Source organism: Amblyraja radiata, chromosome 18 (assembly GCF_010909765.2).
Source record: "Amblyraja radiata isolate CabotCenter1 chromosome 18, sAmbRad1.1.pri, whole genome shotgun sequence".
Taxonomy (NCBI): domain Eukaryota; kingdom Metazoa; phylum Chordata; class Chondrichthyes; order Rajiformes; family Rajidae; genus Amblyraja; species Amblyraja radiata.
The window spans coordinates 26,669,140-26,689,181 of NC_045973.1; the positions used below are offsets into that span (position 1 = coordinate 26,669,140).

Consider the following 20,042-nt stretch of genomic DNA (forward strand, 5'->3'; position numbering starts at 1 on the left):
AGTGCAATTTCCATTACTTTGAAAATGTACTATGTTTCCCAACCCATCTTCAAATTGAAAGTTTCTTTTCCGTTAAAAATACAAAATGCATTAATTGAATGCCAGCCAATTTGAATTAAATTTTATCTCAATGAAGAATGCCAGGCCATGTGTGGAAATAGGTGTAGGACTCACCTGGAATAGTTCAGAGACCCACTTAGTTATGACATTGTAGACTGATGCCCCCCACATCATAAGAAATGCCAAATTTCAGACCTTTGGCAAAGGACTACACATCCCTTCATTCAAAGTTTAGACCTCTGGGGTATTGCTCAATAGCCATCCATGGATTGAAAATTTGGCAATTTACTTGAGACAATGTGGCAGCTTGCTGTCCTGATGTGAACACATTTCCCAATCATAACTGACTATATTGCAAAAATAATCCATTGGCTGCAAGAGAGTGTTTTAGGATGTCAAGATTGTGAAAGATGCTGCAGAAACCCATGTGTTTTCAGAGAAGGTGTTTGCATGATCTTTCTGCTTTAGACATGTTGCAACTCTGCTGTTGTAAGGACTGCGCAGGAGTTTATGGCACGATACACTTGGGAAGGAGAAATCCATCCTGCAGTGTAATTCTAGACCATTTTATATTGCACCACTTGTTTTGCTTGGTTTGAAGGCATGACGTCAGATTTGTTTATGTGCAGGCTCCAGCTGTGAGTAAGCACCAAAGTAATATACCAACATTATAATTTGCCTTGCTACACTGTGTAACTGAATGGAATACCAAGCTCATTTAGTTGGTTCCTTTACAGGGGGGAAAATGAGCCAATTGCTTAGTGCTGGAGCACATTTCAACGCCTGTTATTGCACATTGTCTGGCTGCAGCCAAACGATGCTGTGGAAAAAATGAAGCAATCCAAAAAATCTAAAATGGAATCAGTTTGAAGATGTGCTAAAGAAATCCTTCACTGTCAGCAAGGTGGCAACAATTGTACAAGCTAGTCAGTCAACATATAACATTTGTATGGAGCAGAGAGCTGCTGCCACACTTCTATGCTATCAACTTCCCACATTGGAACAGTCACTGGAGAGGTAGAATTTTTTTGCCAAGCAATGCCCATAAATAGTTTCTTAACAGTTGCTTGCTGGGCCATCTTAAGGGGGTGAAGAATAGATGCTGGAATCAAGGTGGGGTTTGATAAATTTTAATTCTTGGAACCATTTCCACACTTCCCCACCTTCATGGTTCAACATAGAACCACAGGTTTTAAAAGATGATTATACTGAAAAGGCTCCAAGTTTTTTGTAAAGGCTGAAAGGCACAAACTGAATGGCCCTTTCACAATTGGCACATCTGAAATCTCCTGAAGCGAGTTTACTACAGAACTCCACCATTGGAAGCTATACAACTCTACCCAGCTGGGCAGTTTGACTGCTAGCAGCATCCTGTGGAGTAGAATACCTAGCCAAGCAGCAAACCAACAGGAGCCACTAAAATAGGAAATACAGAGGCACAAAGGAATTACAAGAGGCAAAGTTGTTGGTCTAATGAAAAGTACTGAGCGTGTAAAAAGTAATTTACTCAAAGAGTAAAGATCACATTTGTTGCAAGCATGATTACAACATTGTTTTTTCTAGGTTGACAATATTTGTGCTGGAGTTCATTAAAACCTTGATTAGAATTGCACATTTTTACTTCATTTTATCAATGGCAAAAGGATGTCAAATAGGACTACATTGATTTGTGGAATGGTGGAAGATGTGGATAAATAAAAATATTTTCAAAGGCAAAGTCCAGTACTCTGGTATGATGCAGAGATCCCCCACCCAAAAGAACAGAATGAACAGGCTCAGAGACAGACTCCATCAATACTCACCTGGGAATAACATCCTTAGTTGAGGCCTCCAAGTGAAATTTGGCATTGTTCACCATCTTAAATTGTGGTTCGCTCTTGGAGGTGGGAAGTGTGGAAATAGCTCCTAGAATTAAAATCTGAACCTTTCACTGGGGGAGTACTACCAGACCACCAAATAGTCAACGGGAATTGGAAGTACAAATATGACAGGAGATTGCAGTCAGCTGCAAGCCAAATAAGGTTGTAATAGTAGGGGAATTTCAACTGGGAAAATCGTAGTACGAAAGGTTTAGATTGGGTGCAATTTCTCAGAGATGTTCAGGAGAGTTTTCCACGGCAAAATGTGGAGGGGCCCCACTCGTGATCTAGTCTTGGGAAATTGGGATGGGCAAGTGAACAAAGTGTTCGGGGACTAGTCCTTTGGGACCAGTGATCACTGTTCGATTAATTCTAAGATAGTTATGGATAGGGACAGCAAAGGCCCATGTGTTAAAATGGGGGCAAGGCCAACTTTGAGGGTATGAGAGAAAGTCTCTCTCAAGTTGATTGGGGCAAGTCTAGGTTGTAGGGTAACTAGAGAGAGTGGGACCCCCTCAGGAATCAAAGTGGTCAACTCTGTTGGGCCACAGGAGATGAGCAAGGTCCTCAATGAATATTCATGAATTTACAGACACGAGGATCTTGGGGCAATCAATGAAAGGTCTTGAGAGCAGTCCGTGTTATGGTCAAAGAGGTTCTGAAGGTACTATCGTGCTGAAGGTAGACAAATCTCAAGGGCCTGATCAGATATATCCAAGGACATATCCAAGGACATTGTGGGAAACCAGACAATAAATTGCAGGAACCCTGGTTGAAATTTACGAGTCGTCTTTAAATGCAGGAGAGTTGCCAGAAGACTGGTGGGTGCAAAATGTTGTGCATCTATTCAAGAAGGGCTGCAGGGAAATGCTAGAAACTATAGGCCAGTGAGCTCAACATCTGTGGTTGGAAACTTACTAGAGAGCATTCGGACGGATAAGATATACAGGCATTTAGATGAACAAGGGCTGATTATGGATAGTTCTTACGTGGGAGGTTGCGTCTCACAAAACTGATTGAGTTTTTGAACACGTGACCAAAACACGTATTGATGAGGGCAAAGCTGTAGATGTTGTATATATGGACTTCAGCAAAGCCTTCAACAAGGTTCAACATGGTAGGCTGCTCTGGAAGGTTAGATTGCATGGGATCAAAGGGAAGATAGCTGAATGGATAGAAAATTGGTTTTATGGAAGGAAGCGGAGGATGATGAAGGAAGGTTGCTTTGCACACTGGAGGCCTGTGACTAGTGTTGTGTCTCAGGGTTCGGTGTTGGGCCTGTTACTGTTTATCATCTATATCAATGATTTGGATGAGAACATACCAATTTCCCTCTGGGGAAGAATAAAGTTTTATCCTATGGTATACACGGCAAGATTAGCAAGTTTGCAGATGATACAAAAGTAGGTGCCTTTGCAGATGAAGTTGGTTGTGAAAAATTGCAGCAGGTTCTTGATCGATTGGCCAGGTGGGCTAAGGAATGGTTGATGGAATTTAATACAGAGAAATGAGGTGTTGAATTTTGGGAAGTCTAACATGGGCAGGACCTACACAGTGCATGTTAGAGCTCTGGGGAGTGTTGTAGAGCAGAGGGATCTAGTGCTGGTGCATGGTTCTTTGAAGGTGGAGTCGGAGGTAGACCAGGTGGTCAAAAAGGCTTTGGCACATTGGCCTTCATCAGTCAAAGTATTGAATATAGAAGTACAAGACGTTGGTGACGCCGCATTTAGAGTATTGTGTTCGGCTTTGGGCGCCATGTTATCAGAAAGATGTCGTCAAGCTGGAAAGGGTACAGAGAAGATTTGCAAGGATGTTACTAGGGCTAGAGGGTCAGAGCTATAGGGAGAGGTTGAGTATGCTGGGTCTCTATATTCCTTGGAGTGCAGGAGGATGAGGGGTGATCTTATTGAGGTGTATAAAATCATGAGGAATAGATTGGGTTGCCCCGAGTAGATGAATAGAGGACATAGGTTTAAGGTCAAGTGGAAAAGATTTAATAGGAATCTGAGGGGCAACTTTTTCCACACAAAGGGTGGGGGGGTATATAGGACAAGCTGCCAGAGGAGGTAGTTGAGGCAGGGATTATCCCAACATTTAAGAAAGTTAGACAGGTACATGGATAGGACAGGTTTGGAGGGATGTCTACCAAACGCAGGCAGGTGCGACTAGTGCACTGGGACATGTTGGCCAGTGTGGGCAAGTTGGGCTGAAGGGCTGGTTTCAACACTGTTTCACTATGACTTTCCTTTCTCCACAGCTACAGCTTAAGGAGGAGGGGTGGGAAAGAGGGATAACAACCAGCTGCAAATATTCTTATTCTTGATTATATGGATCAAATACATTAGAAACTTGGATACACATGTACTTTCTTTCAGAACATTTTATAACCACCCCAAGATTAGTACATCTTGGATCTTCAGCTTCATGCTTCCTTCTATTTAACCATGATAAACCTAAGATTTGATTGTTCAATTCTACATAGCTGAGCTTAAAAAAAATGGAATATTGATGAAAGGTTGATAAATCAAAGACTCATAGAATTTAAAGTGTACTTAAATAGACAGTCAATAGACAACAGGTGCAGGAGTAGGCCATTCGGCCCTTCGAGCCAGCACCGCCATTCAATGTGATCATGGCTGATCATCCCCAATCAGTACCTCGTTCCTGCCTTCTCCTTGTATCCCCTGCGCTATTTTAAGAGCCCTATCTAGTTCTCTCTTGAAAGCATCCAGAGAACCTGCCTCCACCACCATCTGAGGCAGAGAATTCCACAGACTCACCACTCGGTGAGAAAAAGTGTTTCCTCGTCTCCGTTCTCATTGGCTTACTCCTTATTCTTATACTGTGGCCCCTGGTTCTGGACTCCCCCAACATCGGGAACATGTTTCCTGCCTCTAGCATGTCCAAGCCCTTAACAATCTTATATGTTTCAATGAGATACCCTCCCATCCTTCTAAACTCCAGAGTGTACAAGCCCAGCCGCTCCAATCTCTCAGCATATGACAGTCCCGCCATCCCGGGAATTAACCTTGTAAACCTACGCTGCACTCCCTCAATAGCAAGAATGTCCTTCCTCAAATTAGGAGACCAAAACTGCACACAATACTCCAGGTGTGGTCTCACTAGGGCTCTGTACAACTTCAGAAGGACCTCTTTGCTCCTATATTCGATTCCTCTTGTTACAAAGGCCAACGTGCCATTCGCTTTCTTCATTGCCTGCTGTACTTGCATGCTTACTTTTATTGACTGATGTACAAGGACCCCCAGATCCCATTGTACGTCCCCTTTTCCCAACTTAACACTATTTAGATAGTAATCATCCTTCCTGTTTTTGCGACCAAAGTCGATAACCTCACATTTATCCGCATTAAACCATCTGCCATGCATCAGCCCACTCCCCCAACATGTCCAAGTTACCCTGCATTCTCATAGCATCCTCCTCAGTTCACACTGCCACCCAGCTTGGTGTCATCTGCAAATTTGCTAATGTTACTTTGAATCCCTTCATCCAAATCATTGATGTATATTGTAAATAGCTGAGGTCCCAGCACTGAGCCTTGCGGTACCCCACTAGTCACTGCCTGCCATTCTGAAAGGGACCCTTTAATCCCTACTCTTCGTTTCCTGTCTGCCAACCACTTCTCTATCCATGGCAGCACTCTACCCCCAATACCATGTGCCCTAATTTTGCCCACTAATCTCCTATGTGGGACGTTATCAAATGCGTTCTGAAAATCCAGGTACACTACATCCACTGGCTCTCCTTTGTCCATTTTCCTAGTTACATCTTCAAAAAATTCCAGAAGATTAGTCAAGCACGATTTCCTCTTCGTAAATCCATGCTGAATCGGACTGATCTTGTTACTGCTATCCAAATGTTCGGCTATCTCGTCTTTTATAATTGACTCCATCATCTTCCACACCACTGATGTCTATAATTGGTCTATAATTCCCTGTTTTCGCTCTCCCGCCTTTCTTAAAAAGTGGGATAACATTAGCTACCCTCCAATCCACAGGAACTGATCCCGAGTCTATAGAACATTGGAAAATTAACACCAATGCATCCACGATCTCTAGAGCCAGAATGGCAGGCAGTGACTAGTGGGGTACCGCAAGGCTCAGTGCTGGGACCTCAGCTATTTACAATATACATCAATGATTTGGATGAAGGGATTCAAAGTAACATTAGCAAATTTGCAGATGACACCAGATCTCTAGAGTCACTTCTTTAAGTACCCTCGGATGCAGACCATCAGGCCCTGGGGATTTATCAGCCTTCAGTCCCATCAGTCTGTCCAACACCATTTCCTGCCTAATGTGGATTTCCTTCAGTTCCTCTGGTCACTACTAGACCAGGAAGATTGTTTGTGTCCTCCTTAGTGAAGACAGATCCAAAGTGCCTGTTCAACTCATCTGCCATTTCCTTGTTCCCCATAATAAATTCACCTTTTTCGGACTTCAAGGGTCCAACTTTGGTCTTAACAATTTTTTTCCTCTTCACATTCCTAAAGAAGGTTTTACTATCCTGCTTTACATTCTTGGCTAGCTTACCTTCGTACCTCATCTTTTCTCCCCGTATTGTCTTTAGTTATATTCTGTTGTTCTTTAAACATTACCCAATCCCCTTGCTTCTCGCTCATCTTTGCTACATTGTACTTCGCTTTAATTTTTATACTGTCCCTGACGTCCCTTGTCAGCCATGGTCATCGCTTTCTCCTTTGGAATCTTTCTTCCTCCTAGGAATGAACTGATGCTGCACGTTCTGTATTATTCCTAGAAACACCTGCCATTTTTGTTCCACAGTCATCCCTGCTAGTGTATCTTTCCAGTCAACTTTGGCCAGCTCCCCCCTCATGGCCCCATAGTCCTCTTTATTCAACTGCAACACTGACACCTCCGATCTACTCTTCTTCCTCTCCAATTGTAGATTAAACCTGACCATGTTATGGTCACTGCCTCCTAATGGCTCTTTAACCTCAAGGTCCTTTATCAAACCCGGTTCATTACATAACACTAAATCCAGAATTGCCTTCTCCCTGGTAGGCTCCAATACAAGCTGTTCAAATAATCCATCATGAAGACACTCTACAAAGTCCCTTTCTTGGGGTCCAGTACCAACCTGATTTTCCCAGTCTATCTGCATGTTGAAATCTCCCATAACAACCACAGCATTACTTTTACTACATGCCAATTTTAACTCCCGATTCAACTTGCGCCCTATGTCCTGGCTACTGTTTGAGGGTCTGTAGATTAGTCCCATTAGGGTCTTTTTACCATTACAATTCCTTAGTTCTATCCATACTGACTCCACATCTCCTGGCAATTCATCTGCAGATCCTGGCACTAATTCTTTACCTATAAGCATAGAACTCAAGACAGTTGAAATGCTTGGGCAAGGACTTTAACAAAAGCAGAACCACCACTGAAAACAGGAAATGATTTTAACCCTATATCTGTGGGATATCTCTGTCATTCATAATGTGTTCTTTAACACAGTAAGCCATTCATTCCAATGTTCAGGTGCCAATGAGATCACATCCATTCGTTTAATTGACAATTACTCTTTTAGAAGATGTTCCAATGTTTATGAATGCAACGGTAGACAAAAGTGCTGGAGAAACTCAGCGGGTGCAGCAGCATCTATGGAGCGAAGGAAATGGGCAACGTTTCGGCCCAAAATGTTGCCTATTTCCTTCTCTCCATAGATGCTGCTGCACCTGCTGAATTTCTCCTGCACTTTGTCTACCTTTGATTTTCCAGCATCTGCAGTTATTCTTAAAGTTTATGAATGCTAAATTGTTTTTCAGTCTTGACTTCAAGAGGCACAGCTAATTCTTGGTTCACGATTACGGAACGGTCTTCAACTCAAACCTGTATGGAGAACAGCAGCAAGGAAAATAATATCCCAATAACAGTTTCCCCATGCATGTACTGAATCCCTTGTAGTATCCAACACCTTCCCCCATGGTTTTCAATTCCTTCATTGTCCATGGTATTCATTCTGACAGGGTTCATACAATTTACACCCCACTCATGAACTGCTTTTTAAAAAAAATAAACACACACAATGCAAGTTTTAACTTGGTATTTAGTTTAAGTAACCAAAAAGTACTGTACTCCTGACATGAAAGGAGCTTGTTCCTAAAAATCATCCATCAAGATTTTCTGTAATGTGAATCCTTAAATTGATACGGTTTGGTGTTTAGTCATTTTCTCCCTCAGAAGTACTGAGAGAACACACTTTTTCCACATCTAATTTTTGGTAGCAATTTGTGATTTCCACAAGCGCTAGTTTCCATTATCTTGAACTCCATAACATCCAAGTACATTGTATTAATCTACCCTCTCGGCTCAGAATCATTCAATATATCTGCACAATCTTTAATTGCTTCATGATCTGCATTCATGGAAATACGTGATAATATCCCCCATCCATTCCATTGGTAAAGATGTAGCAGCTTTTGTTTAAAAAGAGGTAGAGGCCCGAATATGAATCTTTGTCATCTTACCCAGTTAGGGATAATTTTGCCTGTTAACCTCAACCAATAACCACACAATTTGCTTTCTCCACAAGCTTCAACTGAGACAAAGTATTTTGACTTCTAAAAGCCCATAGGTGTCAAAACAGCCTTAATCCATAAAGCCTCAAGGACATTAAGAGCACTCCAGAGCTGCCTATACAATCCCCTCAGCAAAAAAAAGTCCTAGGATGCATAAATCTGCCTTATTTCCACAAGCACTTCCTGGAACAAGAGTTTCTAGAAGTCTGCACTATTTTAGAGATAGCAAGACAGATGTAATGCATTCCACAAAGGAATGACATAATAGACATTGATAAACATTAGACATTTCTTTCTATTCATGCTGGAAGAGGGACAAAAAATAAAAAAAATAAAAATTCTTACCCCGAATCTCCCAAGATGATGACTTTCAGCAAAACTTTCTTTCTGGACGTCATCTTTCAAAGCTGGAAGAGAGGCAATACAGTTAGTTTAGATGAAACATTGTGTCTGGGGTCACGAGTTTAAGGGATTTTTCTTCCATTTCTCTACAAAGGTTGCACTTATGATCGTGAGAGCGTAAAAAAATTTAAAACCATCATGCACATGACATTTATCAAGTCAACATCCAGCAAAAAAACCCAACAAATTAGACAACAGCCTTTAGAAAGATAACCAATTAATTCTACCTGGATTTGTGCATCTCCAGCATGATATTGCGATTGACATGATGCTCTTAAAACAAAATGGGTTTATAATTATATTGTCATTAGAATCATTAGCAGAGGGAGGCTAGTTGGCTTGCATTCTCTTGGGAGACTTTTTTTCCCCCCAGTCTAATTTCACCAATCACCCATCCCATTCAACTTTGGAAGCCAAATGCTGACAAGACAGGGGCCAGTTTCAGTTCTATAATTACCACTGCCCAGCCTGTCTTGTAGCCCCAACAAAACTTAGTCCTCAGTGCAGCTGATTGGTCAATATTATGTGACTGCAAGATCATAGCTCAGTTGACATTTGCAGATATGAAATGCAAGCATTCTTAATCAAATCCAACATTGCATTGTCAAAATTGATAGTACATTTCAATTGTAAACAGCATTAAGACATTCAAACCATTTTCCAAGCTACAGGTGCACAACCTTTTATCCGAAAGCCTTGGAACCAGACACTTTTCGTAATTCAGAATGTGTCGGCCTTCAGAATGGAATTTTTTTAGCGTAGATTTTAATGGCTGGCTCAGTGGTAGAGTGCTCGGCTTATATCCGCAAGGTCGTGAGTTTGCGCCTTGATCCCGGCAGTTACTCGGTCGCGAGTTTGAGTCTTCAATGTCGTTTTATCTTGCAGAATAAATGTCTGTATGAAATGCAGTGTAGGAGAGGTGTACTGACTGTGTGGGCAGAACTTTGGAAGTGATTGCCCACCAGTCTAAAAAGCCGCTGTGTCTCCCTGTCCCTGGGATAGCAGGGGGCGATCAAACAGCACAATACCCCCTCCCCCTCCAACTCCAGAGGAATCCATTCCCCGATGGGCCGCTACGGCGACAAGTGGCAGTTTGCCCACAACCCGAGCTGCGCCCCCTCATCCGCCACCCCAAGAACAAGACGTACCTTGCACACCATCAGCTTCTGCCCCTACGTGTTCCTCTGGAGTTGGAGCGGGGCTGGGCTGGAGTTGCTGCTGGCTGTGGGTCTCTGGGATCTCCGTGCTTGCAGTGGGCCTGGGGGTCGGTGTCCCGTTGGTCCTGACGTCTCCGGCCACCCCCCTGGACTGGAGCTGAGACTGGGAACTGTACCGCCCTTGCCCCCTCCCTCTACAACTGCAAACAACCCCACTCTCCTGCAAGGGCGGTACAGTTCCCGGAGGATGGCAGGTGGCCGGAGACGTCAGGACCAAGAGGAACCCGCTCCCCGATGAGCCCCTACGACGCCCCGAGCTGCGCCCCATCATCCGCAACCCAGGTTCCTCTGTAGTTGGTGCGGGGCTGGGCTGGGCTGCTGTTGGCTGTGGGTCTCTGGGATCTCCGTGCTTGCAGTGGGCCTGGGGGTCGGTGTCCCGATGAGGGGGCGCAGCTCGGGGAACGGCTTCTGGTGGTCCAGACGTCTCCGGTGACTGGCACTGACCTGCTGTCATCGCCGACGTGAAGACAGTGCAAAGCCCCCGCGCCGGTGCAATGGGCGGAGAGCTGGAGAGGGGAGGGAAGGGGTCACACACATGGCCTGGAAGCAGAGGGATGTAGGTGGGGTGAAATTGAAGGGAGCGACAATCTGCTGCTGCCTGCCTGCTGAGTTAAAAAGTTCCCACGCAAGACTCACGATACACTGTGTATCGTGAGTCTACCGTGGGAACTTTTTAACTCAGCGGGCAGGCAGCAGCAGATTGTCAATTATTAACCCTCCCGCGCAATATACCCTCACCTTCTCTTTTATGAATGGGGATTTAGTTCCCCTTTCTTCGAGGACCGACCGGAGGTTCCGCTGTCACCTCTGCGGGCCGCCCTCAGTGAACGTTTTCAAGGACCTTTCTTCAAGGACCGAAAAAATGTCCGCTATTCGGAGGTTTTCGTTATTTGGATCTTCGGATAAAAGGTTGTGCACCTGTATTATATACCAAACTTTGGTTTTTAATCCCTTTCCACCAAACTTCAAAATTGAAAATTAACTGTCTGGAAGTGCACTTGTAAAATCTAACAGGGAATCAGCAATTCTAGACAAGCAATTCAGACTTCTGTGAAGCAGACAGTTGTAGTTAATGTTTATTGGACAAGCCACCGGAAAGCTTAATTTTAGATGTGAAACTCCCATGTCATTGAACAAAGTGAATTTGGTTCCTCTGTTCATTCATGGACTGGGGTTGGGATGTGGGTGGAGATTTTGGCTTGGCGCACAGAACAAACATTAATTCCTACTTATTCTCTCCAATGATTCATAATTCTGCTCTATTAATTCAAAAGCTCTGATTTGCAGTGAACTGTGGAGAATGAAAAATCTGATATTTAGCTGGATTGCATCATTCAAAACAATTATTTGGCAGTTTCACCTCATGTACTTGTAAGCTTAATCAGCCACTGAAAGCTTTCACCCATTGTGCTTATTTAGCCCCCAGTAGTGCATCACCTGTCTGTCGCTTCAATGCACTTTTGGAAATCCCAAACATTATTTCTGTAAACACTAGCTCTATTAGAATATACAAGGACGTTTTTATTACAATGAGCTTATAGTTCAAATTAGATTTACATTATACTCTCAAATGTTAACATTGATACTAGATTTTATTACAACATTAAGTAGCAAATGACAAATTTGGGATGTTATGAACAGAAGTCAGATGGGCTGGGCACAAAACATCTCATTCCCAAGTATCTCGAAGGTTTTACTAGGGGGTCTATGATAGATTTATCCTAAGCAGCTGATTAACACAGACAATGTCATGCCCTATTCTCAGAGACAATGCAAATATCAATCACTTATGCATGACACTTCAGTCTGCCTAGAAACCCAGCTCCTTACACAGAAAGACCAACAAAAATATTGCAAATTGGCACATTTTAAGGGCCAGGGTTACATTCTAAAGGTCACCCTGAAAGTTATGCAACTCCTGCAAGGCTCATGAGGAAAACAAGTTGGTGTGTACACCCAGTCACTGAAACCCAAGTGTACATTGAAAGAAAACTTGATAGTGTAAAATGCAAATCTAAGCGAATAGAATAGAATGCACTGACCAACAGTGCACTGTACTAAAGGCAACTTTTCGTGGAAATTATGTTCCCATTGACCATTCTATCCAAACAAAGTACCTGGACAGTGCAAAAGGATTTAACAAAATGGTTTCAGGGATCATAGGTTGCAGCTCCAAGACCTGGAAAATAGGACTAGACTAGGAAAATGAGATTTCACAAAATGACAGATATTTAGATGGTGTGTACCTTTCTTCTCCCCCCCCCCCCCCCCCCTAAATCAAGTTCAAGTTCAAGCTCAAATTTATTTGGTCACATACACCTTTAGGTGTAGTGAAATTCTTTTTGCCATGCAGCACATAAAAAAAAAGAATACAACATGACAGTAATAGATAGTTTCAACATCAAAACATTCCCCCACAATGGTTCCCATTGTGGGGAAAGGCACAAAGTCCAGTCCCATCCCCATGTCCACACATAGTCGGGCCTCCTTACTCGAGACCGTGGCTTCCGGAGCCGACAGGGCCGCGCCGAATGGAGCTCAACTGGCGATCTCATCAAGAGATCCCAGGCTCCCGATGGAAAGTTCAGCGCCGCCGCCCGCAGCCGCTCCACAGACCCGCAGCTCCGCAACGGACCCAGCTCCAGTTACTGGAGTTTCAGCGAAGTCACTGTCAGCCCCGCAATGGCGCTCCAGCACTGAACCGCCGTCCTCCGACCTGCAGCTCCGCCGTCGCCGATGCCGAGCCGGTACCGCCGCCGCCGCTGAGCTGGTGCCGCCGCCGCCGAAGCTCCAGGCGGTCCCCTCAGGAGACGCCGCTCCAGGCCCGCTGATAGGCCGCGGGGACGGGTCGAAGCTGCAGCCCGGAGAAAAGCTGCATCTCCGACCAGGTAGGCACCCTGAAAATTAGTTTCCCCCTCCCCCCCCCCTCCCCCACACATAAAAAAGCTAGAACTCCGCAAAACAAAACACTAAACAAACTAAAAATAAGAAAAAGAGATGAAAAAAAACAGACAGCTGCAGGCTAGGCAGCCATAAACCCCTAAATCCCAACCACATTACAATACAAGCATAGCCTTTGGTCAACCATGGACTGTTTGAAGACATACCTCAAACCTGGCAATACAGACAAACGATGAGCACCATTCATTCCTCCATTATCAAAGTACTGCCAGTATGGCCACCACAAAAATGGACCAATCCTGGGCCACTATGAAGCTTTGATTACATTTAACTAGGTCAATTTATCAAAAACACCGTATATAACTTGACAGTAGACAAAAATGCTGGAGAAACTCAGCGGGTGAGCAGCATCTATGGAGCGAAGGAATAGGTGATGTTTCGGGTCGAGACCCCTCGTCAGACTGATGTGGGGGTGGGGTGGGGGTGGGGGGGAGCGGGAAGAAGAAAGGAAGAGGAGGAAAGCTGGGAAGGGGAGGGGAATGAGGGAGAAAGCAAGGATTACCTGAAAGTACCAAGGGAGGGGGTAGTTAGGGTGGGAAGGGACGAATGGACCAGGGAGTTACGGAGGGAGCGGTCTCTGCAGAAAGCCGAAAGGGGAGGAGATGGAAAGATGTGGCCAGTGGTGGGGTCCCGTTGGAGGTGGCGAAAATGTCGTAGGATTATCTGTTGTATGCGACGGCTGGTAGGGTGGAAGTTGATGACAACGGGGACTCTGCCCTTGTTACGGGTGGGGGATGGGGGAGTGAGAGTGAGAGTGGAGCTATGGGATATGGAGGAGACCCTGGTGAGAGCCTCATCTATGGTCGAAGAGGAGAGCCCCCATTCCCTAAAGAATGAGAACATCTCCGATGCCCTGATTTGGAACACCTCATCTTGGGTGCAGATGCGGTGTAGACGGAGGAATTGGGAGTATGGGAGTAGAGTCCTTACAGGAAGCAGGGTGGGTAGAAGTGTAGTCCAGATAGCCATGGGAGTCAGTGGGTTTATAGTAGATGTCAGTCCCCTCACTTCCCAACACCCCACCCCATAACAAGGGCAGAGTCCCCCTTGTCCTCACCTTCCACCCTACCAGCCATCACATACAACAGATAATCCGCCGACATTTTTGCCACCTCCAACGTGATCACACCACTGGCCACATCTTCCCATCTCCTCCCCTTTCGGCTTTCCGCAGAGACCACTCCCTCCGTAACTCCTTGGTCCATTCGTCCCTTCCCACCCCCTCCCCTGGTACTTTCCCTTGCAACCGCAGGAAATGCTACACTTGTCACTTTACCTCCTCCCTTGACTCTATCCAAGGACCCAAGCAGTCTTTCCAGGTGCGGCAGAGGTTCACCTGCTCCTCCTCCAACCTCATCTATTGCATCCGCTGCTCTAGGTGTCAGCTGCTCTACATCAGTGAAACCAAGCGAAGGCTTGGCTATCACTTTGACCAACACCTCCGCTCAGTTCGCAATAGCCAACCTGATCTCCTGGTGGCTCAGCACTTCAACTCCCCCTCCCATTCCGAATCAGACCTTTCTGTCCTGGGCCTCCTCCATGGCCTGAGTGAGCCCCACCATAAATTGGAGGCGCAGCACCTCATTTTTCGTTTGGGTAGTTTATACCCCAGCAGTATGAACATTGACTTCTCCAATTTCAGGTAGTCCTTGCTTTGTCCTCTCTCCCTTTCCCAGCTCTCCCACAGCCCATTGTCTCCGCCTCTTCCTTTCTTCTTCCTGCCCCCCCCCCCCCACCCACATCAGTCTGAAGGGTTTCGACCCAATACGCCACCTATTCCTTCGCTCCATATATGCTGCCTCACCCGCCGAGTTTCTCCAGCATTTTTGTCTACCTTCGATTTTTCCAGCATCTGCTGTTCCTTCTTAAATAATTTGACAATCGCTAAGCCTGTGACCTCAAAGTAGAAGAGTAGCATCAAAAAAGTCTTGCAGAGGTTGATTAGAAGATGCTGTTTACAGGTAAAGAGATGTCTGGCAAGTGGAAGGCTTTTAAAGGCAACACAGGGAGACAACATGACATGCTCTTTTAGTTTGGCAGGTTGAGAGAGCCCTAGTTGCCAAGGGAAATAGAGGTTCAAGTCATTAAAAAAAAAAGAGGCACGTGTCAGGTATAAGCAGCTGGGAGTGAGCAAATCTCACAGTGCACACAAGAAAAATCAGGAGGGCAAAAAGAGGATACGAGATAGGTTTCTTTGTCTTATCTGCCAGTGCCACAAGATACTGTGTCATCTTTAGCTACAGGAGAGATACCAGATGGTCAATATGTCTTTATGAAGGGCCATGAAGACAAGACTGTGAACAATGTACTAGTGCACCTCACAGTGGTGGGCAAGTTACTAGAGGGAATTCTGAGGGACAGCATCAACTCGCATTTGGATACGCAAGGACTGATTAGGTATGCGTTCAAAAGGAAACTGCAGATGCTGGAATATCGAAGGTACACAAAATTGCTGGGGAAACTCAGCGTCTGAAGAAGGGTTTCGGCCCGAAACGTCGCCTATTTCCTTCGCTCCATAGATGCTGCTGCACCCGCTGAGTTTCCCCAGCAATTTTGTGTACCTCCGACTGATTAGGTATAGCAGCTTTGTGAATGGGAAATTGGGATTCACCAATTTGATGATTTTTTTTAATTTGAAAAAGGCCGCCAAGTGGATTGACATACCCATGGCAGTAGATGTTGTCTATATTGACTATGGTCCCAGGAGGTACTCTGGACCAGGAAGGTTAGATCACATGGGACCTCGGGTGAACTAGCCAAATATTCAAAATTGGCTTGGCGGCGAGTAGTAGAGGGTTACTTTTCTGAATGGAAGTCTGTGATCAGTGGTGTGCTGCAGGGATCTGTGCTGGGGATCAACTGTTTGGCATTGATATACGATTTGGATGGCAATGCAGTTAATATCTATCTATCCACAACTAAAACTATGATCTTGTTATCTTCCAGTTTGTGCGGTCTTTCTATTTTAGCAAAAACGGTACGCGATAGCGCTACGATTTTTCGTTACCTCACTCACCGGTCTCCTGTGCACTGAATGCACCAAGTTTCATTCCGATCGGTTGAATGTTGTAAAAGCTAGCAAGGTTTAAATATCTTAAAAACCTCGCGTGCGCAGATCGATCTCCTCTCCTGCCAGTCAGCGCCACGCGGATTAGTCTCTTCTCCTGTCACACCCCGAGACAGTTCGCCCTTCCTGCCGAATCGCGTCTTTACTGGATCTGAGGATAGCTGGCGGAGGTCTCCAACCGGACACAATTTTCGGTGGGACCCGAAGCAACCCGACCCGGCCCAGCCCAGCGCCGCAGACGTCGCCAAACGGAAAGCGGAGACTCTGATCCCAGCGGAGAACGACAAGCAACCAGCGCCCACTGTGAGTCCCCATCGCACCGCCAGCTCCCACCCCCCCCCCTCGCCCCATGGCTCTTCCCCCATCTTTTCTCCGAGCTCACTCCCCTCCTCCAACACCACCCCAACCACCCCCCATCCACACACCCCTACCGCCCCACAAGACCCCCTGCCAACACCCCCCGCCCACAAACCCCCTCCCATACACACACATGCCCCTCCCCCCCCCCTCACCTCCCTCCCACTGTACACCCCACTTCCCTCCCCTCCCACACGTGAAGAGGGCGACAAGTGCTCGGGGATGAGCCGTGCCTGCGCAGCTAGGGGCTATGGGTGAGTGGTGGAGTATTACGTTGGGCGAACGAGTTGCGTTGGGGGAAACGGGCGAGTGGTGGAATATTGCATTGGGGAATGGGTTTCATTGAGGGACCAGGCCTGCCGTGTGACTGGGACCCAGCTAGTGGTTATTAAAGTTGCAGAAAATGCAAAGTTGGTGGTACAGAGGAATGTGTGAGTATCCAAGCTTTAAAAGGTTAAAGGATTAAATGGCAGGATCCTCGAGATGTTGTATGGCAGAGAAGCCTCAGGATATACTTACAATTTCCTGAAAGTAGCAACGGAAGTAGATAAAGTAGAGGTGGTGTTTGGCACGCTGACGTTGGTTATGTACTTAAATGCTAAAGATATCACGCTACAGCCATACAAAATGTTGCCAAGACCACATTTGAAATACTGTGCACTGTTCTGGTCTCCCAACTTTAAAGGGAGATGTCATTGTGGTGCAGGGGAGATTCAGGACATTACTAGGACTTGAGAGCTTGGGTTACATGGGATTGGCTGAGACTCCTCCCCTACAAGGATAGGAGGCAACCTTTAGGAGGTACATAGATGGAGGCTATGCATTCCCAATGCCAAGCTCGATTGCCCCACCAGTCTCTGCAGGACGGCACAGTTTATGACAACTATCCGAACATTATATTGAAACTAAATTATACCAAAGATGGCGACCAGCAAATGTTCACAAGTTGCTCTCATTGCATTTTTGCAGAGTTTAAGGGTTAATTGTTCAACCTAACGTCACTTTTGAAACAATTTAAAATCAGCATTTTTAAAAGAATTCCAACAGGAACAAGGTGTAAGAGCCCACCACCGATTTTAGAATTTGAGATTAACAGCAATCACATAATTATATAGTTCAGGTAGACTGGCAAGGTAACTCCACTGAACAGATCACTCATGGTGACATTTCTACCCCACCCCCAGATAATCTCAAGAGCAGATCAGCATGTAGGACAAAAATCCCCATCAAAAGTTGTGCCTAACAACTTCAGGAAGTTGCCTTCTATTTAAACAATCAACTGCAGATACTGAAAGTCTGAAGTTAAAATACTGTTAACAATCAGGTTAGGCAGCTTATATAGAGTCTTTCATTCAGATCAATCAGCATCTGTGGGGGGGAAGTGGCCACTAGATATTGGGTGGTTGGGACACTTCATTAGCCTGCAGGCAGAGGGGAGACAGCAAATATAAAGAGAGGAGAAGTTCAGCAAGAGCTGGCAAGCAATAGGTGGATCACATGGGAAATATTGGCAGCTGCAACCAGGTGAGGGAAGGAGAAGGTGGAAATAGAGGCTAGCAGGCAAAAGGTGAATGCAAACGGCTGCAGATAATAGAATATGATAGGAATGTGAACCAAAGAGAGAGGCCAGATGGGAACAGTAGGGAGAAGGGGTGGGAGAAAAGTAGTGCATGGATAATGCACAGATGTAGTGGGTAGGGGGTGGGGGCAATCAGCTGGTCTGCATCTGGTTTCACCAGTGTAGGGGAGGCCACATTGTGGAAGCCAAATCGTCAAGTTTGAGGGAGGTGCAGTGAATATCTGCTTTACCTGGAAAGGTTGTTTAGGTCTCTGGAAGGTGGCATGTGAGGAGGTATTAGGACAGGTGTTAATCCTCCTACAGTTGCAGAGGAAAGAGGAAGTCACAGAGAGAGTGGTCCTTGTGGAAAACAAAGTGGTGGGGATGGGACAGATATGGCTGGTGGCTGTAACACATTGTAGCTGGAAATATCAAGAAAGATGTGCTGGTGTGGAGGATGGTGGGGAGAAAAGTCAAAGGGAACTCTATCCATGTTCAATCTGGGATGTGCAGAAATGTGGAAAAAAGAGATGCTGGCGAGTTTGGCCCCAAATGCTGCCTGACTTGCTGAGTGTTTCCAGCATCCAACTACTTCATCCACTTCAGAAACACAAATTCAAGAGCACATGCAAGTCATGATCAGTGCACGGATAAAGAACAAGCATTCAAGTTACAAAAAAATGTTTTGCATTCTCCATATCAGATTTCCATTAACTATTTAAAATGGGGCAAGTGAGACCAAACTCACAACTATCCAAGCACTCCAATTGTTTTGTTGAGACTAGGAACAGCACATGCTGCAACCTTGCCAAAACAAAATGCTGGAGAAACTCAGCAGATCAGGCATCAACTGTGGAGAGAATGGACAGGCAACATTATGTTCAGGACCCGTCTGGTGTATCCATGTCACTCGTCACTTATTGGGTTCAGGTGAAAATGTTTAGTTTAATGCATTGGAGACAAATTAGCATTTTTGCCGTTCCTCGATGATCTCAAGTACAACTGAAGTACAGATTCAGCACCGATTTGCCTGCATCCTTGGTTCTAGAGCCTTTTTGGATTATTAATTTTGCCGAACCAACGGAGGTCGCAGCCTCTGCAAGGAGTCAAACGGTATGAGAAGAGTCCGTCTAGGCCATCGTGGAGCCAAGATAAAGGCCCGCAAAGTCGGCCGCGGAAGTTGGCTAAGAGAACTGATCTGCTGGCTCCAGCTGCATTGGAGTTCCAGAGCCTCGGCCAAAGACGGCAAATTCGACCTGCCGGTCGGCCGTGGATACACTAATGAGGTAGAAATCCCCACCTCACCCGGCCTAGGTGCCACATTTTCAAGGGGTGGGAGGAATATCAAGTGTACTCATAATTTTGTACGAACTAAAGGAGGTGCTGGACCCCCAGTTGCCAGAAAATCTGTGGTGGACCTGCATACTTAATTCTACATGCTTTAGACACCTTTACAAATCAGTGCTCAAGCATACGTCAAGACTTATTCGGGATTCAATACAGTAAAAGTAACCCAACCATTTTCAACTATACAATGAATTTGGCACACAATTCTAGTGTCTATGTGCAACAGCAGGGCAGCATACCAGGTGAGAATTCAACCAGAACAGCGCATTGAGGGAGGTGCACTTTTTACATCTTCCATCACAGTGAGGAATGTGGAGGAATCACTGTGGTGGATTTTTATGATAGCATATATTTTGTGTTTTGTTGCTTTTTATTGGTACGACTGTATGGCAAATCAAATTCCTCGTATGTTGCAAAACATACTTGGCTCATAAAGTATGATTATGATTAGCATTCTCTTGATACATTTCCCAGTTTAGCAAGGTCTTTATATACTTACATCAAAACTCACTGCTCCAGTGATGTTGATGCGCTTATTGCCAATTATTAAAGTATTTACCAGGAAAAGATGAATTGCCTCCAAGACAATCCCAACATGCAACATTGCACAAATCAGACGCTGGAAGAATTCAGCAGGTTAAGCAGCATCAGAGA

At 45.3% G+C, this 20,042-nt stretch overlaps 1 protein-coding gene across 2 annotated transcripts in view; it reads right to left on the reverse strand.

Annotated features, from left to right (window-relative positions):
• rab7a (RAB7A, member RAS oncogene family) overlaps window positions 1-20,042 on the reverse strand; it is a 35,840-nt gene that overhangs the window by 12,591 nt on the left and 3,207 nt on the right. For both annotated transcript variants that reach the window (XM_033036967.1, XM_033036968.1), the window contains exon 2: window positions 8,825-8,886. In XM_033036967.1, coding sequence (XP_032892858.1) covers window positions 8,825-8,877 — 53 coding nt within the window. In that variant the 5' untranslated portion in view covers window positions 8,878-8,886. The remainder of the gene's footprint in view (window positions 1-8,824; window positions 8,887-20,042) is intronic.